The following is a 25,971-nucleotide window of genomic DNA, read 5'->3' on the forward strand; positions in this document are numbered from 1 at the left end:
TCCTAAATGTAAAAATTAATAAAAACAAATTGCCAGCTAACTAGCAATTTTCCTCATGCATGGACCATGCTTCATGTATGAAAGGGAAATAGCAAAATCCAGAAATAATCTAATGTGCTACCGTCCTGATGACAAGTTTCACCCATATAGTTTCCATGACTGTCAGTCAGAAATGTCAGAAATCTATACAAAACATAAGCCATGTCAGATAATCATACATTTAGAGTAATTTTGCTATTAAATAAATAAACAAGTAAATTAATACAAATACATATTTAAAGGACCACCCCCTTTTCCAGGCCAGATTTTTTGTCCACCACACATTATGCATAGGGGCCTTTTTATTTTAATTTTTTTGTTTATTTTGGTGCATTCTAGAAGGTCTCCTGAAAGAGGCTCCAATATATATTAACTTTTTCTCTTAAATGGTGCCACCTAAGTACCCCAGTACCGCTTATTAATAAAATTATTGCCATGTCCCCATTTATAGCCACAGATCCCCAAAACAACAACATTCACAGACTCCCCATAAAAAATAACATGCAAAAATCTTCAGGAAAATTACATCACAGATGCCCATAACAATGACATTCAAAGATCCAAATAACAATGATATCCACAGGTCCCGATAACAATGCCATCCACAGATCCCCATAATAATGCCATCCACGGATCCCCATAATAATGCCATCCACGGATCCCCATAATAATGCCATCCACGGATCCCCATAATAATGCCATCCACGGATCCCCATAATAATGCCATCCACGGATCCCCATAATAATGACATCCACGGATCCCCATAACAATGACATCTACGGATCCCCATAACAATGACATCCACGGATCCCCATAACAATGACATCCACGGATCCCCATAACAATGACATCCACGGATCCCCATAACAATGACATCCACGGATCCCCATAACAATGACATCCACGGATCCCCATAATAATGCTATCCACGGATCCCCATAATAATGCTATCCACGGATCCCCATAACAATGACATCCACGGATCCCCATAACAATGACATCCACGGATCCCCATAACAAATGACATCCACAAATCCCCATAACAATGACATCCACAAATCCCCATAACAATGACATTCTCACATCTCACAAACTTTAAAAATGCATATAGTGTAAAGTACATGTCAATATCTGATACTCCAAACCTCTGAGGATTTTCAAAATCCAGGGCTGAAAAGAACCAACCCCTTAACAGTAAAGTCCTAGTACCACAATAAATGTTTGTTTAATTGTAACTTACAAAGCCAATTATTTTTTTGTGGTTGTATTAACAGAACGGTAAGTGTTCCTAAGTTCACTCAAGCTCAACAACTTATTTTAGTACAGGATCTTTGGATTAGAAACATTGAAAAACAAATTCAGAACTTAGTATAAGGCCCATCACCTGTATAAAAGTAATTTTTACAGTGCTCAAGCATTGCACTCTAAGGCTAGGTTCAGACTACGGAATCTCCGGGCAGAAAATTTTCCGCACGGATATTCCAAGTGAGGCCGGCACTGACTGAATCAGTGGGCGCTAGGACCGCGCAGACACTGCAGTCTCCAATAGACTGTAATGTGTTCCGCGCGGATTTCCGCCTGAAGAAAGAGCAACTCCATTCTTCAGGCGGAAATTTCCAAGCGGATTTTCCGTTCACAAATTCCGAAGTGTGAATTTGTGAACGGAAACCCGTTCACTACACTAGACATTTTAGCAAGCGGAATTTCCGCCTGCAATTTCAAAGAGGAATTGCAGGCGGAAATTCAGTAGTCTGAACCTAGCCTTAAAGTGCTCATACACAAAATTACTGTCTCCCAACCAGGGTGCCTCCAGCTGTTTCAAAGCTACAACTCGCAGCATGCCTGGACAGCCGAAGGCTGTCCAGGCATGCTGGGAGTTGTAGTTTTGAAACAGCTGGAGGCACCCTGGTTTGGGAAACAGTGCACTAAATGAACAGCTGTTTCTCCCCCCCCTTCATACACATTCACCCTTGGCTCAGATGGGGATGCAAGTTTTGTCAAAAGGGAGAGGAAAGTAAGCTGCTGCCAGAAACTTCTACCAGCAACTTATATCCAGGGAGAACGATGTGATTGGACAGTGATATTCAGTATGCCTGATACTTCTATTCTCCAACATTAACTGTCAAAAGAGAGTCAGGAAGATCCCATACAAATAAGATAGCCGTCCAGTCCCACAGATGTATGTGGATTTGGGCACCTGTGCAATAGGGGCATTTAGTAGTAGTTCTCTTCATAGTGTGTAAATAGTAGAAGTGCCTACAGTTCTGATATATTAGTGGGCGCAGTAGTTGCAGCCACTACTTAGTTGTAATCTAATATAACAGCCACAACACCCTGTGACGCTGTCAGCCATAGTGGTTCTATAAATGTGTGAACCAGAGTTTCCCGTAAGTCACAACCACAGCGCTACCCTGACTTTTCTTACTAATGCTAACCTCAACTCATTCATGAAAATGCCAGAGACAGGTTCCCAAAATGTTTGCCAACAAGAGTGCATATAGTATATAAACAACTCAAAAAATAAAGGGAACACTAAGATAACACATCCTAGATCTGAATGAACTAATCGTATGAAATACTTTCGTCTTTACATAGTTGAATGCGCTGACAACAAAATCACACAAACATTATAAATGGAAATCAAATTTATCAACCCATGGAGGTCTGGATATGGAGTCACACTCAAAATCAAAGTGGAAAACCACACTACAGGCTGATCCAACTTTGATTTAATGTCCTTAACCTCTTAAGGACCCAGGACGTATGGGTACGTCCTGGGTCCTGGTCCGGCGATATAACGTGGGGTCACACGGTGACCCCGCATCATATCGCGGCGGGCCCGGCGTCATAGTGAAGCCGAGACCTGCCTCTAATAGCGCACGGCACGAAAGTAAAAGTGCCCGGCTAGCTCAGGGAGCTGTTCGGGATCGCCGCGGTATAATCGCTGCATCCCGAATAGCTGTAGCACAGGAGGAGGTCTTCTTACCTTCTCCTGTGCTGTCCGATCGCCGAATGAATGCTTCAAGCCTGAGATCCAGGCTTAAGCATTCAATCGCCCAAAACACCGATTGATCCATTCCTATGGAGATGGATCAATCAGTGTAAAAGATCAGTTAATGCAATGTTATAGCCCCCCCTATAGGAGCTATAATATTGCATAAGAAAAGTGTAAAAAAATCATTAACCCTTTCAATTATCCCTTCCACTAATAAAAGTTTGAATCACCCGGCATTTCCAAGAATAAAAAAAACACAGTGTAAATAGAAAGAAACATATGTAGTATCGCCGCGTGCGGAAATGTCCGAATTATAAAAATATACCGCTTTTTAAACCACATGTTCAATGGCGTATGCGCAAAAAAATTCCAAAGTCCAAAATAGCGCATTTTTGATCACTTTTTATACCACAAAAAAGTGAATAAAAAGTGATCAAAAAGTCTGATCAGAACAAAAATGGTACCGCTAAAAACTTCAGATCACGGCGCAAAAAATGAGCCCTCATAGCGCCTTGAACACAGAAAAATAAAAAAGTTATAGGGGTCAGAAGATGACCATTTTAAACGTATACATTTTCCTGCATGTATTCATGATTTTTTTCTGAAGTGATAGAAAATCAAACCTATACACGTATGGACCTACAGAATAAAGATAAGGTATAATTTTTTGCCGAAAAATGTGTTGCGTAAAAACGGAAGCCCCCAAAACTTACGAAATAGTGTTTTTTCATAAATTTTGTCGCACATTGATTTTTTTCCCGTTTCACCGTAGATTTTTGGGTAAAATGACTAATGTCATTACAAAGTAGAATTAGTGACGCAAAAAATAAGCCATCATATAGAATTTTAGGTGAAAATTTTAAAGAGTTATGATTTTTTAAAGTTAAGGAGGAAAAATTGAAAACGAAAAAACGGAAAAAGCCTGGGTCCTAAAGGGGTTAAAACAAGTCAAAATGAGGCTCAGAAGTGTGTGTGTGTGTGTGTGTGTGTAAGTGTGGCCTCCACGTGTCCGTATGACCTCCCTACAATGCCTGGGCATGCTCCTGATGAAGTGGTGGATGGTCTCCTGAGGAATGTTCTCCCAGACCTGGACTAAAGCATCCGCCAACTCCTGGACAGTCTGTGGTGCAACGTGGCGTTGGTGGATGGCGCCAGACATGATGTCCCAGATGTGATCAGTCGAATTCAGGTCTGGGGAACGGGTGGGCCAGTCCATAGCATCAATGCCTTCCTCCTGCAGTAACTGCTGACACACTCCAGCCACATGAGGTCTAGCATTGTCTTTCATTAGGAGGAACCCAGGGCCAACCGCACCAGCATACACTATGGTCTCACAAGGGGTCTGAGGATCTCATCTCGGTACCTAATGGCAATCGGGCTACCTCTGGCAAGCACATGGAGAGCTGTGCGCCCCCCCCCCCCCCAAAAAAAATGCCACCCCACACCATTACTGACCCACCGCTAAACCGGTCATGCTGGAATATGTTGCAGGCAGCAGAATGTTCTCCAAGGCGTCTCCAGACTCTGTCACGTCTGTTGCATGTGCTCAGTGTGAAACTGCTTTCATCTATGAAGAGCACAGGGCCCCAGTGGTGAATTTGCCAATCTTGGTATTCTCTGGCAAATGCCAAATGTCCTGCACGGTGTTGGGCTGTAAGCACAACCCCCACCTGTGGACGTCGGGCCCTCATACCACCCTCATGGATTATGTTTCTGACCATTTGAGTGGACACATGCACATTTGTGGCCTGCTGGAGGTAATTTTGCAGGGCTCTGGCAGTGCTCCTCCTGCTTCTCCTTGCTCAAAGGCGGAGGTAGCAGTCCTACTGCTGGGTTTTTGCCCTCCTACAGCCTCCTTTATGTCACCTGATGTACTGGCCTGTCTCCTGGTAGCGCTTCCATGATCTGGACACTACGCTGACAGACACAGCAAACCCTTCTTGCAACAGCAAGATGTGCCATCCTGTATGAGCAGCACTACCTGAGCCACTTGTGTTGTTTGTAGACTCCGCCTCATGCTACCACTAGAGTGACCAAAACATTAGCCAGGAAGCATAAGAACCGGGAAGTGGTCTGTGGTCACCACCTGCAGAACCACTCCTTTATTGGGTGTGTGTTGCTAATTGTCTATAATTTCCACCTGTTGTCTGTTCCATTTACACAACAGCATGTGAAATTGATTGTCAATCAGTGTGGGATTGACTTGGAGTTACATTGTGTTGTTTAAGTGTTCCTTTTATTTTTTTGAGCAGTGTAGTTAAAGGGATTTGTCAGCTGTATTTGCTGCTAGAAGCTACAGACGCCATTGGATAGCTGTTTAAAAGGAAGCTTTATAAAACCACTTTTTGATTTCTCTACCAAGTGTCAAGAAGGTGGGACCAATTTGGTCAAGTGCCACAGTCTGGTATGCCTTTTCTCTTGCTCTCACTTTCCAGACCCTTTTGATGTTAAGGAGTCAAGGAGGGCACAGGTACCCAACTCTTTCTGCATCTCATAGCGGTAAATAGAGCTGATAGATTCCTCTCAATTCTTACTCTGCACCTCTACAAAAGCCACTCATGTGTAACTTCATGTTCCTGCACTGATCCCTATGTAGGTCTTAAAGGGGTACTCCACTGGCCAGTGTTCCGGCTGTGTTCGGAACATATAGTTCCGAACACTGTGCGCTCGCACGGCGTTTGGAACTAAATGTTTTGAACGCAGCCAGAATACTGGCCATTGGAGTATCCCTTTAACAGCCCAAGAATTGTCAGGGGACCAGAACAAGCATTCTATGCCCCATCACTGTTTAAACATTGGTTGATTAGGAACCAGGATTCCCTTTCAATTAGTAAATAGGGAGCACATATGTCTGTCAATGGTGCAGAATGGAAAAACATTAAATCACCCCTTTTTTTTTGTTTATTGGCCCTGTAAATAAAGTGACTAGTCTCAGTGTGTCTAGTGCTTGCAAGATAGCTCTCCTTTAGTGTTAAAGGGGTACGCCGGTGGAAAACTTTTATTTTTATTTTTTATTATCAACTGGTGCCTTTTTTAAATCAACTGGTGCCAGAAAGTTAAACAGATTTGTAAATTACTTCTATTAAAAATTCTTAATCCTTCTAGTACTTATTAGCGACTGTATCCTACAGAGGAAATTATTTTCTTTTTGGATTTCTTTTCTGCCTGACCACAGTGCTTTCTGCTGACACCTCCGTCCATCTCAGGAACTGTCCATCCACCAGAGTACCCCTTTAAAAATAAAAACTGAAAGTGACTATATGCTGTACAAGCTATCCCTCTGCCCTGCCTGACACCTCATCCTATAACTTTGTCTCAATCGTTTTAGTTGGCGAACATCCCAAAAAGTTTGGTATGCAGAAAATATTTTATCAGCCAAGATAAGCGGTATGCTTTCCAAAAACACAGGAACCTGTAATGATTAACAATATGGTGGGAACACCCAGCCATCCCATGTTCTCGCATAGGCTTTGAACTTGTTGTTATAACTTTTGTTTAGAAGATATCCTGTCTGTGACAAAATCGCTGTTTAACTAAACACCAGCGGTATGACGGCATCATTGTAAACTGGGGTACATTGTTTCCCGAATGCAGAAAATGGTTTGGCAATTTATTATCAACGTCAGAATAAAAAGTTACTGAATGTCAAGTCACAGTATTGTAAATGGTAAATATACTTCCAAATCTATTGAATAAATAACTATATTGTCATTTGAACAATGTTTAATGTGTTTATAAATGTGTAGGAGAGATATGAGAGGACCCCCACTCTTTACCAGAAGGTGCAGTGTCCTCAGTGTCCTTGGTAAGATGCAGTGTTACATTCGCCACTTAATGCATTGCCCCAACATTGCACTATAAGATACTTTGCCCCAAGGCCTCTGTCTCACCACATTTGTGGTGTCCGTTTGCTGTATGCGTTGGGAAAATTCCTGACACATACCCCTTATTTGTTCATAGGCTCCAATCAAACAGATGAAAGCCAAAAAGTGTCATTTTGTCCTCCATTCAAGTGGCTTCCGTGTTTTTTTTTTCTGCTCTATGGAATACACCCTGTTCCAAATTATCATGCAAATTATATTTTTCTAATTTACCTAAATAATTGATGTAAATAACAGTCAGCATAATTCTCATGTTATCCACTATTATGAGTACAATTCAAATTTTATTGAACAAACCTCCTAATGATAACAGTATTTTTTTTAAACATAACTTATAATACACTGTTCCAAATTATTACGTACAGTAAGTTTTAAAACATTTTTTACAGTAGGTTGTAAAGAACTGAAAATTTTCATTTGTTATGTTTGCAGCATATTTACTGAAATCAAAATCTATTTCAATCAAACTTTTAAGAACTTTTTTACTTTTTAAACATTTTAACAGGTCACGTTACATTTTAACCATAGGATCCCTAATTTGATAGCAGCTTCACAAGTCTTGCATCCATTGAACTTGTGAGTTTTTGGACAGTCTCTGCTCGAATTTGTTTGCAAGATGTCAGAATAGCCTCCCAGAGCTGCTGTTTGGATGTAAACTGCCTCCCACCCCCATAGATCTTTTGCTTGAGGATGCTCCAAAGGTTCTCAATAGGATTGAGGTCAGGGGAGGAGGAGGCCACACCATGACTTTCTCTCCTTTTAAACCCATAGCAGCCATTGATGCAGAGGTATTCTTTGCAGCATGAGATGGTGCATTGTCATGCATGAAGATGATTTTGTTATGGAAAGCATAGTTCTTCCTTATTTACCAGGGAAGAAAGTGGTCAGTCAGAAACTCCACATACCCTGCTCAAAAAAATAATAGGAACAGTAAGATAACACATCCTAGATCTGAATGAATGAACTAATCATATGAAATACTTTCGTCTTCACATAGTTGAATGTGCTGACAACAAAATCACACAAAAATTATCAATGGAAATCAAATTTATCAACCCATGGAGCTCTGGATATGGAATCACACATAATGTGGAAAACCACACTACTGGTCCAACTTTGATGTAATGTCCTTAAAACAAGTCAAAATGAGACTCAGTAGTGTTGGCCTCCACGTGTCCGTATGACCTCCCTACAACGCCTGGGCATGCCCCTGATGAGGTGGCGGATGGTGTCCTGAGGGATGTCCTCCCAGACCTGGACTAAAGCATCTGCCAACTCCTGGACAGTCTGTGGTGCAGCGTGGTGTTGGTGGATGGAGCGAGACATGATGGCCCAGATGTGCTCAATCGGATTCAGGTCTGGGGAACAGGTGGGCCAGTCCATAGCATCAATGCCTTCCTCTTGCAGGAACTGCTGACACACTCCAGCCACATGAGGTCTAGCATTGTTTTGCATTAGGAGGAACCCAGGGCCAATCTCACCAGCATATGGTCTCACAAGGGGTCTGAGGATCTCATCTCTGTACCTAATGGCAGTCAGGCTACCGCTGGCTAACACATGGAGGGCTGTGCGGCCCCCCAAAGAAATGCCACCCCACACCATTACTGACCCACCGCCAAACTGGTCATGCTGGAGGATGTTGCAGGCAGAAGAACGTTCTCCATGGCGTCTCCAGACTCTGTCACGTCTGTCACATGTGCTCAGTGTGAACCTGCTTTCATCTGTGAAGAGCACAGGGCGCCAGTGGAGAATTTGCCAATCTTGGTGCGATGATCACGCTTACGTTTTCGTGAAATATCTAATGTTTTCATACCTCGTCCAAGGCATTAATGTGGAACACCCACCTTTAGTAGTTTTTACTTAAATTGGGCTCACCTGGCAATCTAATTATCATAGGTTTCTGAGATTGTTTTCAGTGATCAAAAGAGCCCTGAGACACAATGCCATCCATGAGTTAAACTGAAAAAAGAAATATCTAATTTTTGTGACACTTAAAGGGGTACTCCGGTGGATTTTATTTTTTTTTTTTAAATCAACTGGTGCCAGAAAGTTAAACAGATTTGTAAATTAGAAACCGTAGAAGGAGGTGGAGCCAGCACTGTGTAAAAACATTCCTCTTTATTGAAATCCTGGTAAAAGTCCATAGAAAGGCAGAAAAATGAGCACTAGGACATAAGTGCATAGTTGGAGCACCTCAGAACGCTGACGCGGTTCAGGCCAATTTGCCTGAACCGCGTCGGCGTTTTAAGGTAGTACAACTATGCACTTTTGTCCTAGTGCTAATTTTTCTGCTTTTCTATGGACTTTTACCAGGATTTCAATAAAGAGGAATGTTTTTACACAGTGCTGGCTCCACCTTCTTCTATGATTTCTGCTTTGAACTGTGAGGCTGGCCATGCACGTGTTGAATCAGGTGAGCAGAAGTTCTACTCTCTTCACTTCAGATTAGTAAATTACTTCTATTTAAAAATCTTAATCCTTCCATTACTTATCAGCTTCTGTATACTACAGAGGAAATTGTATTTCTTTCTGGAATTCTTTCCAGTCTAACCACAGTGCTCTCTCCTGACACCTCTGTCCATTTCAGGAACTCTCCAGAACAAAAAACAATTCCCCATAGCAAACCTATCCTGCTCTGGACAGGTCCTGACATGGACAGAGGTGTTGGCAGAGAGCGCCGTGGTCAGACGGAAAATAAATTCCAAAAGAAAGAACTTCCTCTGGAGTATACAGCAGCTGATAAGTGCTGGAAGGGTTAAGATTTTTTAATAGAAGTAATTTACAAATCTGTTTAACTTTCTGGTGGAGCCAGTTGATTAAAAAAATTATTTTCAACCGAAGTACCCCTTTAAATATAATTTGCATAATCATTTGGAACAGGGTGTAGATCAGACTTCTGCACTGTTCCATTGAGCAGGATCCTGTAAAAAAAATGTATACCATGTGGAGTATATTTTAAGATGGAAGTCTATGTATGATGAATGCCACTCTCTGTTATAGCTATACAGTAGAGGTATCCGTTGCATAGTCCTCTGACATACACCCCCCACCAGACCCTAGAAATACAAGGTGTAAAATCTTTTACCATGATATGCAGTAACCCCACCTTTACCATAATACTTAGTTCCCACCACAGTCCGCTTTAATGTGTCCCTGTCACTTTAAAAATCGTTTTACATTTCCTAGAGACATGCTGGTCTGAATCATTGAAGTAAAATGTTTTGTAAGCACGGTACATGACATAATAATGAATGGATCAAAAAATGAAAGGGATGGGCAAAGGATTTTTAGCTAAAAGAGAATGCAGTAAATAAATGTAACAATTCAAAGTGATAGAAACAGAAGTTTAGAACAACAGGTGTCATAACGGTAAGTATATAACATAACGGTATATCATGTCTTTTCTATACAATTTTGACTTTTTTTCAGTAGCTGATATTTTACTAGGAAAGTGCTAACTGCTATGGCTATGGCATTTGAAGAGCTTCTAGCTCTGGCACTTCACCAAAAAATTGCTTTTTTTCCTTGGTACTCCGGGGAGGACTCCTGGTGGCAGGCTTTCATGAACAGTAAAGAAAACAATTTTGATCCCCCTACTGATTTTGTACAATTGCCCACTGACAAATACATGATCAGTCTACAATTGTAATAAACATTTCACGTAATGAATTGATTTTTATTTTACTCAGTGAAATAATTATTTCATCCCCTATCAATCAGCAAGATTTCTGGCTCCCAGGTGTATTGTATACAGGTAAAAAGCTGAGATTAGGAGCACTCTCTTAAAGGTAGTGCTCCTACTCTCAGCTTGTTAAATGGGCACTGTCACCAACTTTATTTTTTGATATGTTGTAGTACTTATGTACTACAACATATCTCTAATATACTTTTATTTATTTATTTTTAATTAAAATAGTTTAATTTACATTTGAAAACCGGCCACTAGGGGTCTCCCTCCTAGTGGCCGGCTGCAGCCTGGCGTGACGTCACGCCTGAAAAAGGACCGATGGCTGGGAGGGAGGCCACTCCTCCCGCACATCTCCGTCGCCGCCCTGCACGCCCGCTGCCGGACTCTGCAGTTAAGTGTAATGGGGGGGGGGGGGGGTGTTGTGATGGAGGGAACGGGGTATGGTGCGGGGGGGGGGGGGGAGGGGGGGGCTAGCGCCGCATGTAACTAATAGTTTATCTACACAGGGTGCCTCCAGCTGTTTCAATACTACAACTCCCAGCATGCCCTGACAGCCAATAGATGTCAGGGCAAGCTGGGAGTTGTAGTGATGAAACAGCTGGAGGCACCCTGTGTAGATGAACTAAGGGCAGAAGTCCCCCCCAGCAGGCATCAGTGACGTGGTGCCTGCTGGGGAAGTCTGCCTGGTAGTGAGCACACTGCCAGGCAGACAAAAGGCATTTTTAATATAGCAAAAATAAAAATTAAAAGCAGGGAGGGGGTTAGGGATAGATTGGCAATAGGCAGGGACAGAAAAAAAAAATAGGATAGTGGGAGCTACCCTTTAAATGTATAAAAGACACCGGTGCACAAAAGCAATCAATCAGATTCCAAACTCTTCACCATTGCCAAAACCATCTAAGTGATTCAGCCAGAAACCCTGGGGATCAAATACTTTTACTATACAAACAGGAAAATGCAAATCAATTCATAACGTATTTGTGTTTTATTTTTATTTTTCTGGATTTTTTGGTGTTGTTATTCTGTCTCTCACTGTTTATTTTTTTACTTTCTCATGGCATTATACATCATTTCATGCAGCAGGTCACGCTGAGTCTAATGCATTGCATTCACCCCATCCACCCCATGTCGTTTGACAGCACTAGAATCGGAGCAACAGAAACCTGGTGACAGATTCTCTTTAAGAACTTTATTTGGTGTTGCTGACCATATCATACGAGGTCTTTTATTATCTTTCAAATCTATGTTTTCACAATTATGGAATACTGATTTAAAGAATTGTTTGTGTATATTTGTGGAGGTTCTTATATTGTGGTATTTATCCTCAAGTGATGTATAAAAAGCATACCGTATGTATGATGCATGTCAGATGGTCAGGCACATTTTCTTTAACCAGAACTTGTACAAACCCTTTTACTATATCATTCTGAATTGTAGGGAAAAGTCCTCTTCTGTGGAGTACTTCACTTGTGAATGCACTGCAAGTAATTGCCTTGTAGAGTTCTCCAGTCAGAACTATCACTCTTAGACACCTTCAATGCTTTATTTGAGCCTTTCTTTACTCCACTTTAGACAGAGCGTCAGTATTGTGGAGACTGTAGTGAGATATACTGTAGAAGATATGACACCTCCTCATACAATTACTGAGACATAATAGACAACACTCGGAGCCTGTACTTGGGGCTATAATTGAGTATTCATTAGAAAGGAAACATCCTATGAACTCTCTGGATCATGTTCAATGAACTCCTTGAAGTACTAAAGAAAAGTGGTACACGCACTAAAGAGACCTGCTCAGCACACATGACTAGCAGCCACCCGTATTGACATTGTCAACTGGCAGCAAACTACCTGCCTTATTCACAGAACCAGTCCCGTTTATGTCTTCTCAAAACCCAGCCACCTCTCCATAGACCTTTCATTCTAGTATGGTCCCAATTGAACAGATGTAGTCTTATTTAAAAACTAAAGGGATTTCCAACACCCCCACGGATCAGCTGTTCGACGCCCGCAATATACAGTAAACAGGACTGGAGCAATTGGCTTTGTTGACTGCATAGCTGTCTGGCCTGGTGACTGAAGCTCACTATAACAGGAGCTGACCAGCAGTTGTGTAGTACCACCACTAAACAGTGGATGGGGCCATCTGCTTCCAGGCTTGTTCACCAAATGGCTGATACCTGTCCTCTTGATGTTCTGAACATGCTTGAAATACTTAGGCTTGAAATGGAATGGTGGGGCTTCTGATTTACTTCACAAGCCCTGGACTGCCGTTCTTTGGACATAGGAAATGAGAAGTTGTATAATTATCCTTCACAGACAAGTCTGCATGGTAGTAGAACTTCTAGCCACGTAGAATGACCATCCAGGTTAGGAGCTTTTGAGTTTAGTAACTTACAGAACAGGGCAGGATCCAAGACATTGAAAATGGCACACAAAGGAATATTATGTATGTATTTATGGATGTTTATTGTATGTATAACATTTAGCATGAATTCAGAAATGTTGTTCTCAGAAAAAGCTTGGAAACAATACTACTAAATGTTTAGTGCATTGATAAAATTAAGATAAGTGGAGAAGCAATGAAACAAAAGGTCACTGGGGAGGTACTTGAAGGCACAAGGCCATGAAATAACGGAAGAGTAAAAGAAAAAAAACATGCCGTAGGCAAAGGAAAACGAGGAAAGGGACTGGAATGACAGGGAACCCATCTAGAATGACTTGTATAGGGTGGGCAGGAAGGAGCAGGAAAACTCCATGGCTACAGGCCAGCCCACTAAAGCATCTAAAGCAGATGGTAGGAAACATTCAGGAAGTCCTCTGTCGCAGTGTCTTAAGAAGACAGGTTTAGCAGAAGTTATGCAAGGGTCTGGGAGTGTCGCTTTAGGATGTCCATCACAGCAGAGTTCACATGTAGCTTGTTTTTACAGATAAGTTTAAATGGTGGATGGTGTCAAAGATCACATTGAAGACAATTCAGTATGAAAACAAACAATATTCTTCTTTCCTATTACCTGTGGCCAGACCCCAGTCCCTAGATGTAGATGAACTTTTATAGATTTTTGTGGACTGAGCCAAATTATGTCAATAGTAGCAAGTTTATCGGCACCTCCTGCATTTTTTATATAGAACATATTCATAAAGCAGACTAAGCTCAATAACGGGTCTAATATTAATACCATGTGGATCCATTACATCTTGGGAATGGGTTTATTTTTAGTCATCAAGACATCACCTCAGTAAAAGTTTGGTTTTAAAGCATCATATTGATGATAGTACAGTAGAATCTCCCAATAGTGGACACTCACGGTGAAAAAAGTGTCCACTATTGAGAGATGTCCCCTATTGGGAAAAAAAAAGGCTCACAAATCTTTCTAAATGACTGAATACTGTACTGTACTTACTCTAGAGTATAATTACCTATAAAACACGATAAAGAGCAAAATTACAGTAGAATTTCCCAGTGCCGTTTATTCACCCCTTATATACCCCCTGTACCATTTTATTCCCCTGTGGTATTTTATTTGCCCTCTTGATCCCTCCAGTGCTTCTCCCCGTTGAAACTCCCTGTGCCACCTTGTTCCCCCTTTGCCCTGTGCCAGATCATCCTCCTCTTACCCCATGTGCCTCATAATTTCCCCTTGATCCCCTTTGTGCCATTTCATTCTACCTTTATCCCCCTGTGTCCTGTGCCAAATCATTCCCCCTCATCCTTTGTGCCACATCACTTTTCCCCTTCCCTCCTCCCCCTGTTGTTCTTCTTACCTGGCCAGCAGGCTCAGGTGCAGGGGCTCTCAGCGGGTTTGACGTTCTCCTGATGTCCTGTGCGCTGCACTTACTGAGAGGCTGTGAGCAGTGGTGGCTGCCAGCAGTTATGGGGGGATACTCCTGACATCAGTGAAATGATGTGGCACAGGGAATAATAAAGTGGGGGGGGTATGATTTGGCACAGGGGGAATAAAGTGGTTCAGAGGGGAAGGGACAAATAATGTGGCCGGTGGATGTACAGAAGCAGGAGGCCAATGTTTAAACAGTGGATCAGGGGCTTGAGCCCGGACGCTTTACTGGGGTATTGGCTGTACCCCCCCCCCCCTGATGGCGGCCCCTGTGTACAAGGTAGGGCCCGCACATAAGCCGGGTTTTCGCCTATTGGGGATGTTTTGTCTCCTACTGGGTGTATTTTGTCCCCTAGTGGGAGTGTTTTGTCCCCTATTGGGAGTGTCCCCTATTCGGAGGGTGCAAATACACTAAGTCTTATGGGAGTCTGCCGGGAAATAAAAAACTGTCCGCTGTTGGGAGGTGTCTGCTGAGTGAGATTTTACTGTACTTTATATATCTTGTCTAATTCAACACACTGTTTTATTGCCCTTTTGGTATACATATGTAACTTCACATTTTGTGTAAAACCAAGCGGAATACATTTTTTAATTATCTTTTCCTGTAATCAAAAGGGTATCTGTACATGTGCCAAATGTCTTTTTTGCCATGTGACTACTTAAAACCACACTGTTCTATCCTAAACTACTCCATTTTTGCAATTGGCTGTATTGCAGAAACATGGTCAGCACTTGTGAAAGCATGGAACAGTAGCAAAACGGAAAGAAGTCTCACTCACCCGAACTGTAGTTGCAATGTGAAGAAGTTTATTCTTAGAGAATAGCTGCAGAGATGTAGAGGAGTACAAATCCAAAGCGGGGAGTGAGAGCCGGCTCAGCTCTCAGACGCGGGGAACACCACTAGAGGCTACTAGTTGCGCATCACTGCGGACGCTTCTTCCGGCCCAGAAGTTATTAAACAGGGGAGCGGGCGGCATGCTCCACTCCCCTGCGATGTAAGATGTATTTACTTTCATTTTTAAATTCCCCGCCGGGAGCCCTGAATGGCCGGTACTGAGGAGCCATTCAGGGCTCCTGGCAGGGTTTTCAAATTGAAGTGCTGCAGTGGGGAAAGATATATAGAATTGCTGGGGGGGGGTTAATATATCTGGCCCCCACAGGCTTCCATATATCTTACCCCCCACAGTGCATTTATATATTCCCCCCCCCCCCCCCCCCGCAGCGCATATATATGTTCCCCCCGCAGCGCTATCATAAGCCCCCGGCAGCGCTATGAATGAAAAGTATTCTACAGCAGCACATCTGAACAGAGTTTGTTCCATGATGGGGGTTGTAGTACAAAGACTAATGTAGCCTCCCCAGCCACCAGCAGACTCCCGCAGCCAAGAATTACTACTCCCATCATGGAAACAAGTCTGTTCCATGATGGGAGTAGTAGTCCCCCAGCACTGCATGAGTCTGCTGATGTCACCTCTTCTGAGCATGCTCAGAAGTAATAATGGATATTATAAACCAGGTGCAAACGGATGACCTAAAGGCTCATCTGTTTGCCATGAAGGCTCATCCGTTTGCCATAGACTTCAATGTTAAAAATAACGTCCGTTAATTTACCCGTTTCTTGTTATGGAAGAAAAATTTGTGCATGTGCCGTTTTTTCTTCCATTACAACTAACGTCCATTATTCATGACAGGCTATAAGAGGTCATAACGGATAATAAAAAAATCCCTTAGACTTGATTGGGATTTTGTAACAGACGTTTAACATCCGTTTTTAAAGATTTTCTAACGGACGTTTATAACAGATCTTTAAACGGATGAATTTTATAGTGTAAAAGGGGCCTAAGCAGCATGCTAGGCTATCTGGTCAGAAGTTGGAAACTTTTTTGAAAAGTATTACATAGTTATTTTGTAACAAACATTGAAAAAGGATACAAATATATCTAGTTCAACATATAAAATTATTTGTAGTCTACTTGTTAAATTGGGCACTGTAAGATCCCAAAACTTTTTATATGTTATTCCTGATGAAAATTGAAAACCTTATGTAATATGGTTGTTTGAAAAATGTTCAATATTTCATAAAGAAAACGGCTCATGAAAATTCCACCTACTGGGACATTATCTAGTCCTGCAGCAGCATCAGGCTTGTCCATGAGTCATGGACAAGAGATGACTCATGGGCAAGGCTGCATGAGCAGGTGCACCAATCACCTCCCACCACCACAAGGGAGGGACATGCCCCGTTCCACTGAGAGGATTTCTAACACTGTAAGCTAATAAAAAGAGGTATTTTTTTTATAATAAATATAGGTGATAGATGCATAAAAATTATATCTACATGGTCAGGATTAGGTACTGAATAAGATATTCTTTTTATTTTTTATTTTTTTTGTGGGATCTGACAGGTACGGTTTAAGTTTCCCACTTGAGGTAGAAGACCATAGATGAACAAAATACTAGGGTCCACTGAGATTTCCCAGGGCTTTCGTTTGATATTTATTTATGTATTCATACATCAGAGGCTAATGTACTGACATACCGAAATGTATAAAAGCAAAGATCAGTATTAAAAAAGACCTAAACTTCCATAAAGCCCTACCACTTAGACTTCCAGTAGGGCCCTTGAGGCAGTGAAGAGAAACAGTGGGCTTGGTAACAGGGTGCATCGGTATATGATGGGAATAACAAAAATTAAATCTAAGGCAGAACTTCACTTTCCCCTAAAATAGAGAACAGTTAATATTTGCAGTTTGACATCTCTGTATAACACCTCTCTTTAACCCTCCTTTACCTATGTATCAGGGATATTAATCCGCAATATAATGCACTTAGCTTTCTGTGGGCCCATATTTTATCTTGGTGTGCCTATAGTTCACAAAGAGTTGGTAATATGAAGATGTATGGAGTCAGCATGCACATCATTGATGGGTGTATGATGTGAGAAGTATTTCATTGTTCAGTGATGAAATGCAATGTACCGTATTTTTCATCATATAAGACAGTCCGGCATATAAGACGCACCCAATTTTAAAGCATTAAAATCTAGAAAATAAAGATTCTGAACCAAATACAATGTAAAGTATAGGATAGTGATCTTCAACCTGCGGGCCTTCAGATGTTGCAAAACTACAACTCCCAGCATGCCCGGACAGCCGTTGGCTGTCCGGGCATGCTGGGAGTTGTTGTTTTGCAACATCTGGAGGTCCGCAGGTTGAAGACCACTGGTATAGGAGGTAGTACTCACGTGTCCCCGCCGCTCCGGACCCGTCACCGCTCATCACCGCTTCCCTGGATGTCGCCCTCCATCGCTGTCGCCGCGTCCTCGGGGTGTCCCCGTCGCTCTGGAACGTCTCAGCTGCCCGGTATCCTCGCTCTCCGTCGCCTCCATCAAATCGCTACGCACGCCACTCCTATTGACGGCGACGAAGGAGAGCGCCGGCCATGCAGGGGATCCCGGCACGGAGCAGAAATCGAGGAGGCAGGTAAGGTCCCTCCCGGTGTCCTGTAAGCTGTTCGGGATGCCGCGATTTCACCGCTGCGGTCCCGAACAGCCCGACTGAGCAGCCGGGTTAATGTCATTTTCGCTTCAGACGCGGCGGTCAGCTTTGATTGCCGCGTCTGAAGGGTTAATACAGGGCATCACCGCGATCGGTGATGTCCTGTATTAGCCGCGGGTCCCGGCCGTTGATGGCCGCAGGGACCACTGGTTTTAATGTGTATTTGCCGTATAAGACGCACTAACTTCCCCCCCCAGTTTCACGGGAAGAAAAGTACGTCTTATACGGCGAAAAATACGGTAGTTCACACGTATAAACCCTTACAAATATATTAACTTTAACACATGTTTTCAAAAGGCATCTGTAATACCTTGGTACTGTCTTAGCTGACCTGCAACTTGTTCTAATAATATATATATTGTTATACATTCTAGTTGCATTGCCATATTTTGGGTAAAAATAAAGTATTTGTTTCCTTTCTACCAAACAGCAGCTGGACCAGGCATCTCTGTCCAATATCAACATAGATAGAAATTAAGATCTTGAAATGTTGTAAAAACCGTCTCTGTCACCGCATTAACATACTCAGAATAGCCGCTATTGGAAGAGTAGCAATTATTATTCCTGCTTTTTCTGGCGCTAATCAATACCTACGAATAATTGCATCTTAAACATTGATGCATAGTCCTGATGCTTGAGGTCTTGTATGCAGGAGATCGGAGAGCTGGCGCTCGCAGGCAGCTGCAGTAAGAGGCACATACATTTGTGATTCAAATTGTTGGCTGCACAGCCAGGTAGTGTGAAAAGGATAGTCAAGTGGCTGTTAAGTCCATTGCGGCCAATTACTGACAGTCAGGGAGGGGCTTTAAGGCTTGTTCAGTATAATAAGCCCAGTTTGTCTTGTTCCATGGGTTAGAGCTGAAGAGGTTGCAGCTGCACGGAATGAAATAGCCTCAGAACTGCCGTAATTATGAGGCAATCGGCCCTTTAAGTGTGGAACTATACAAACAGGAACAAGTTAAGTTTGGGCCTACTTATGGCTTACAACATGTTCGGCTAAATCGCACTTGCTATGTCATTTTATACCGTATTTTTCATGTTCTGTTTATGTACTGAAAATGTATTTTATGTTTTCTTCGTGTGCTACTTTATTGTATTTAGTATTTGTTACTGGAAAATATTTGAGTTTTTATACAAACTTCTGACAGCAATTGGTTCATGGGATAGGGATAGGATAGCAAATGACAACATTTTTCACTCTTTTAACTAGTAGACAAGATGGAAAGACATACAGTGGGGGAAAAAAAAGTATTTACTCAGCCACCAATTGTGCAAGTTCTTCCACTTAAAAAGAGGAGAGGCCTGTAATTTTCATCATAGGAATACCTCAACTATGAGAGACATAATCAGAAAAAAAATCCATAAAATCACATTGTCTGATTTTTAGAGAATTTATTTGCAAATTATTGTGGAAAATAAGTATTTGGTCAATAACAAAAGTTCATCTCAATACTTTGTTATATACCCTTTGTTGGCACTGACAGAGGTATTTTCTTTAAGGCCCCTTTTACACTATAAAGTTGCTCAGTTAAAAGACCCGATATAAACATCCGTTAGAAAAGCCTTAAAAGCCGTTACAAAATCCCATTAAAGTCTATGGGATTTTTTGACTCTATTCCATGATGGGGGTTGTAGTACAGGGGCTGAGGGATTGATCGCACTGGGTCTCCCTTCTGAGACCCGATGTGTGATCAGAAGTTATTAAACAGGGGAGCAAGCGGCATGCTCCGCTCCCTTGCGATGTACGATGTATTTTTACTTAAATTTTTAAATTCCCCGCCGGGAGCCCTGAACGGCCGGTACGGAGGAGCCATTCAGGGCACCCGGTGGGGTTTTTAAACTTACAGTATGCCTAATTACTGTATAATCACATTCCCCCTGACTTAAGTATATTAATTTCATTCCTCCCATGTGTATATGTATGATTCCACCCCTGCCTGCTGTCTGGTCATCTTCTAGCTCTGTCACAGCGCACAGCAGGGACATGCCATTCCATTCCCTGCTTGTCATCTCCTTACTTAACAGAGAGGAGCAGTGGAGAATGGAGGGACCTGTCTCCCCTGTGCGCTGTTATAGCGCTCCATTCCTTGCTGGTACCTGACCTGTCCCCCCCTATGCGCTGCTTCATTAATTCCCCACCGCCGCCCGACATGTCCCCGCTGCTGCCCATTCTCCAAGCGCAATCAGAGCGCACAGCGGGGGCATGTCAGTCTATTCCCCACTGCTCATCTCCCTAGGTAACGGAGATGAGCAGTGGGGAATAGACTGACATGTTCCCGCTGTGCACTCTGATTGCGCTTGGATCAGGGCAGCAGCGGGGACATTGGCGGCAGCAGCGGTGAATGAATGAAGCAGTGCACAGGGGAGACAGGTCAGGTACCAGCAAGGAATGGAGCGCTATAACAGCACACAGGGGCTCCCAGCAGGGAATTTAACCTGTTGGGGACGGAGGGCGTACCTGTACCCCCTCCGCCCACTCCCTGTCTATAACGTGGCCCCGCGTCATAGCCGGGACCCGTGGCTAATATTACGCAGCACTGATCACGGTGCCACGCGCTATTAACCCTTTAGATGCGGCGTTCAAAGTTGAACGCCGCATCTAAAGTGAAAGTACACTCATGCCGGTTAGCTCAGGGGGCTGTTCGGGATCGCCGCGGTGAAATCCCGGCATCCCGAACAGCTGTAAGACAGCAGGAGGGTCCCCTATCTTCCTCCTCGCTGTCCGATCGCTGAATGACTGCTCAGTGCCGGAGATCCAGGCATGAGCAGTCAAGCGGCAGAATCATTGATCAATGGTTTCCTGTGAGAAACCATTGATCAATGTAAAAGCTCAGAGTGTGCAGTGTGAATAAAGATAATTTAACCCCTTCCCTAATAAAAGTTAGAATCACCCCCCTTTTCCCATAAAAAAAAACCAGTGTAAATAAAAATAAACATATGTGATATTGCCGCGTGTGGAAATGTCCGAATTATAAAAATATATTGTTAATTAAACCGCACGGTAAATGACGTACGCGCAAAAAAATTCCAAAGCCCAAAATAGCGTATTTTAGGTCACTTTTTATATAATGAAAAATGAATAAAAAGCGATCAAACAATCCGATCAATATATAAATGGTACCGCTAAAAACTTCAGATCACGGCGCAAAAAATGAGCCCTCATACCGCCCCATAAGCAGAAAAATAAAAAAGTTATAGGGGTCAGAATAGGACAATTTTAAACGTATACATTTTCCTGCATATAGTTATGATTTTTTTCCAGAAGTGATACAAAATCAAACCTATATAAGTAGGATATCATTTTAATCATATGGACCTACAGAATGATAAGGTGTCATTTTTACTGAAAAATGTACTGTGTAGAAACGGAAGCCCCCAAACCTTACAAAATGGCGTTTTTCTTCAATTTTGTCACACAATTATTTATTTTTTTCCGTTTCGACGTAGATTTTTGGTTAAAATGACTGATGTCATTACAAAGTACAATTGTTGCTGCAAAAATAAGCCATCATATGGATTTTTAGGTGCAAAATTGAAAGGATTGTGATTTTTAAAAGGTAAGGAGGAAGAAATGAAAATGCAAAAATGGAAAAACTCTCCGTCCCCAAGGGGTTAAAAATGAAAGTAATAATACATCGTACATAGCAGGGGAGTGGAGCATTCCGCCCGCTCCCCTGTTTAATAACTTCTGATCGCATTGGGTCTCAGAAGTGAGACCTGGTGCGATCACTCCCTCAGCCCCTTTACTACAACCCCATCATGGAACAGAGTCTATTCCATGATGGGGGTAGTAGTACAAACACTGATGTAGCTTCCACAGCCACTGGCAGACTCCCACAGCCAGGAGACTTCTACTCCCATCATGGAAAAAGTCTGTTCCATGATGGGAGTAGTAGTAGTCCCGGCTGCAGGAGTCTGTAGGCAGAGGTGTTAAAACGGCCATAAAATAACGGTACATGACGGATGTTATAACGGGTCTTAACGGATGAATATGTCCGTTATTTTTACAGATGTTATTCAGCCGTTAGCACCCATTATTATACATCTGTTTTTTAATTATACTATACAGAAAATTGATTTTTAATAATGGATGAAAAATCTATAGTGTGAAAGAAGCCTAAGTCTTCACAAGGTTTTCACACACTGTTGCTGGTATTTTGTCCCATTCCTCCATGCAGATCTCCTCTAGAGCAGTGATGTTTTGGGACTGTTGCTGGGCAACACAGACTTTCAACTCCCTCCAAAGGTTTTTTTTGGGATAGAGATCTGGAGACTGGCACCAGTACCTTTTTGCTATGTTTCCTGACCACTGTACCTTGCCGCCTGCCCTGACCTATCTGCCAATCCCCGACTCTGAGTTGCCTTACGAATTTGTACCTCGCCTCATCTCGGCCGCCACTGTGGGCAAGTCGCGCCAGGGGTAGCGACCTGGGAGTTCGCCTGCCGCAGCAAGTCCATCCCGCTTTGTGGCGAGCTTTGGTGAAAACCAGCGGCTCCTTAGACTCCGGTCCCTGGTGTGGCTTTCACCATCGTCCACAGTGGTACAGCGGATCCACTACTCCAGCCGTTACAGTGTTCTTTGGATGCAACTCAACATTCTTTCTCCTCCAAACCTGACGAGTCAAGTTTTTACCAAAAAGTTCTACTTTGGTTTCATCTGACAATATGACATTCTCCCAATACTCTTCTGGATCATCCAAATGCTCTTTAGCAAACTTCAGACAGGCCCGGACATGTACTGGCTTAAGCAGGGTAACACGTCTGGCACTGCATGATTTGAGTCCCTGGCGGCGTAGTGTGTTACTGATGGTAGCCTTTGTTACTTTGGTCCTAGCTCTCTGCAGGTTATTCACTAGGTCCCCCGGTGTGGTTCTGGGATTTTTGCTCACTGTTCTTGTGATCATTTTGACACCACGGGTGAGATATTGTGTGGAGCCCCAGATCGAGGGAGATTATCAGTGGTCTTGTATGTCTTCCATTTTCTAATAATTGCTCCCACAGTTGATTTCTTCACACCAAGCTGCTTGCCTATTGCAGATTCAGTCTTCCCAGCATGGTGCAGGTCTACAATTTTGTTTCTGGTGTCCTTCGACAGCTCTTTGGTCTTGGCCATAGCGGAGTTTGGAATGTGACAGTTTGAGGTTGTGGACAGGTGTCTTTTATACTGATAACAAGTTCAAACAGGTGCCATTAACACACGAGTGGAGTACAGAGGAGACTCCCAAAGAAGAAGTTACAAGTCTGTGGGAGTAAGAAATCTTGCTTCTCTGTAGGTGACCAAATACTTATTGTCCACCATACTTTGCAAATAAATTCTTTAAAAGTCAGACAATGTGATTTTATGGATTTTTTCTTCTCATTATGTCTCTCATATTTGAAGTATACCTATGATGAAAATGACAGGCCTCTCTCATCTTTTTAAGTGGGAGAACTTGCATACTTGGTGGCTGACTAAATAATTTTTTTTTCCCCACTGTAGCTATGCTAGTTGCACATAGTAATATACAAACTAGTTATAGTACCTGGTAAACCGCCATAGCGGAGGAGGAAGTATTAATACAGAAATTGTATTCTCTTAGTTTTCTTCTCACACAATAAGGCATAGGATTGCAAAGGCATAATGCTGGCAAAAGCCTACTCAGTGCACCATACCAGTGTCAACTACAGTGCACACTTTAAGGGGTATTCCCAGGGGTCAAGTCTTGGGGGGAAAAAAGTGTGGGAACTCACCCAAGATTTCCATTCAAGGGCTGGTTCTGCTAATGGGAACAGTGTTCATGCTGTGGAAAAAGTGCAGGAACTCAGTTCCCACGCTTTCCTGCAGGACTTGAGCCCTGGGTATTCCCATCTGGACACTTATGACATATGAACAGGATATTTCATAAATATCTTTAAGCTGCAAGTTCCACCTCTAGCCCCTGAAATGTTTTCAAGATCAAGGCCCCCCGCTCCCTCCGGCCTGCAGCAGCCACTGTAGATGGGCGGAAAGATAAAAACTGTTTTATGCATTTTGCATAACTTCCAGTGACATTAATGGGAATTGAACAAACAGAATAGCACACAAGCAGGCTGGAGAGGGCCAGGGACTGTCAATCTTGAGATAGATGCAGGTCCTAGATTTGAGATTTGCTTCTATTGGACATTTATTACCTATCCTGCAAACATGCCATTAATGTCCAAATCAGAATACCCTTTTAAAGGGGTTGCCCAAATTATGTTAAAAAAAAATGTTAAAGTCAGTTATTGTAAAACAATAAAAAAAAATACTTGTTTTATTCTTGTTGCGCCCAGTGCCTTTGTTTCAATAATAACTACCATCTTTGTTTACTTCCCTACAACAATGACTGTCCTTTATACCCTGCAGTCAATCCCTGACCCTAGTGGTCTCCTACAGACTATCTCTGAGGTTAGTGATTGGCAGCAGGAGTAAATCCAGTGGGGGTCCGGAATGACAGCTTTGGACACAGCAAAGTAACAGCATAAATTGCCATGTTCCTTAATGAGACAACAAAACATTTATCCAAAACAATACCAAGCACGGTGTTCCCATAGCCACTGTGTTAAAGTCATCACGCATACACTTACCTTCTGTGCAAGTTATGTGCTGTGTTGTTAAAACCTTGATTTTGTTTCAATTCTGTCTCTACAGATGATGATGAACATGAATGGATCATTCAGACCTGTCGAAAAGGATGGGATGAAGTTACAGGATACAGGCCTAAGCCCTAGGACCAGCACTGGCATCTCACATGTGTTATAGGGCTCATAAAATAAGGACTTTAAAGGTGTCCACTGACACCTTTCTGTGTCTCTTCATCTTCAAAATAGATTTATCAATAAACTAAGAATTGTATAATGTGTTACCAATGTCAAGTCACTTGTTGGTGCCGAGGAAAATGTCTGAAAAAAGTAAGAAATTTCTCTATTGTGTACCATGTACATGTGAAAGGGTCTGTATGCTAATTTAAATATTTATAAATCTAGTTTGTAAAGCCAGGTCCGACGTCCTCTGCTCTGCACTGACAAGTGACCTCCTTCTGCTCCGAGGGGTGATATCGGGGCGTCACTTGTCAGTGCAGCTAAGAGGATGTCTGACCTGCCGTGACCCTGCACCACCAAAGGACACAGGACAGGTAAAAAAAAAAAAAGCAAATGGGATCGGAGGGAGGAGGAGGTGGGAGAGGGAAGGGAGGAGGGAATTAAAATGGCACGGGGGGTGTTTAAATGGCACAGCGGATTGGGAGGAATTAAAATGGCACAGTGGGTTGTTAAAATAGCACAGGGTATGGCGGGAATTAGAATGGCATTGGGGGGGGCCATTTTAGCGCAAGCTAAAAATTAAGCAGGAGTGGGATAAAAAAAACAGTCCCACACAGGGCTTTAGTCCAGGCCTCAAAGCCAGAGAGGAAGCAACAAGATACTAACTGGGTTTTGTTTTTTGATGGACTGGGTCAGGAAAAACATGATACTTATTAAAATAATTGACTTTAGTTTTTTTTAAGGTATATTTCATTATCAATATTCAACTATTAAGCAAACGCTTGAGGGAATTTATCAGTTTTTGTCAACTTTTTCTACCCTTGTGCCATCTTTCTGTGAAACTGTTTGTCCTGGTTTTAGATATATTTATTATTCTTGCACACATTACATACATCTGTCTAATTCTCCGATTAAATGCCATGCACCAGATATTTGTCAGACATGTGGCCCAGAGTCCTTCCAACGTTAACCAATGGAGCTGGACGGTCCATTGTACAATGAACACAAACAGGTCCTATTGTTATTGTTTTGCTGAAGTTGAGCGGAGAAAAAAAATACAGTAGTTTTTTTCTCCGCTCAACTCCTGTTGTCTCCAAACAGAGCTCCCTGATGAAATCTCCAATGCAGATGTGAATGAGCCCTTAAGCCCAAGAGAAGTGATTCAGTTTAATGTTAGGGTCCAATCGCACATGAGGCCAACTTACCTTTGGTGGA

The 25,971-nt window shown here is 42.5% G+C and overlaps 1 protein-coding gene across 1 annotated transcript in view; it reads left to right on the forward strand.

Annotated features, from left to right (window-relative positions):
• Positions 1-25,145, forward strand: part of MORN5 (MORN repeat containing 5) — a 36,178-nt gene extending 11,033 nt beyond the window's left edge. The window contains exon 5 of the mRNA XM_056539406.1: positions 24,647-25,145. Within this exon, the coding sequence (XP_056395381.1) occupies positions 24,647-24,726 (80 nt within the window). The 3' untranslated portion in view covers positions 24,727-25,145. The remainder of the gene's footprint in view (positions 1-24,646) is intronic.
• Positions 25,146-25,971: the final 826 nt, after the last annotated feature.

The sequence above is a fragment of the Hyla sarda genome, chromosome 9 (genome assembly GCF_029499605.1).
Source record: "Hyla sarda isolate aHylSar1 chromosome 9, aHylSar1.hap1, whole genome shotgun sequence".
Taxonomy (NCBI): domain Eukaryota; kingdom Metazoa; phylum Chordata; class Amphibia; order Anura; family Hylidae; genus Hyla; species Hyla sarda.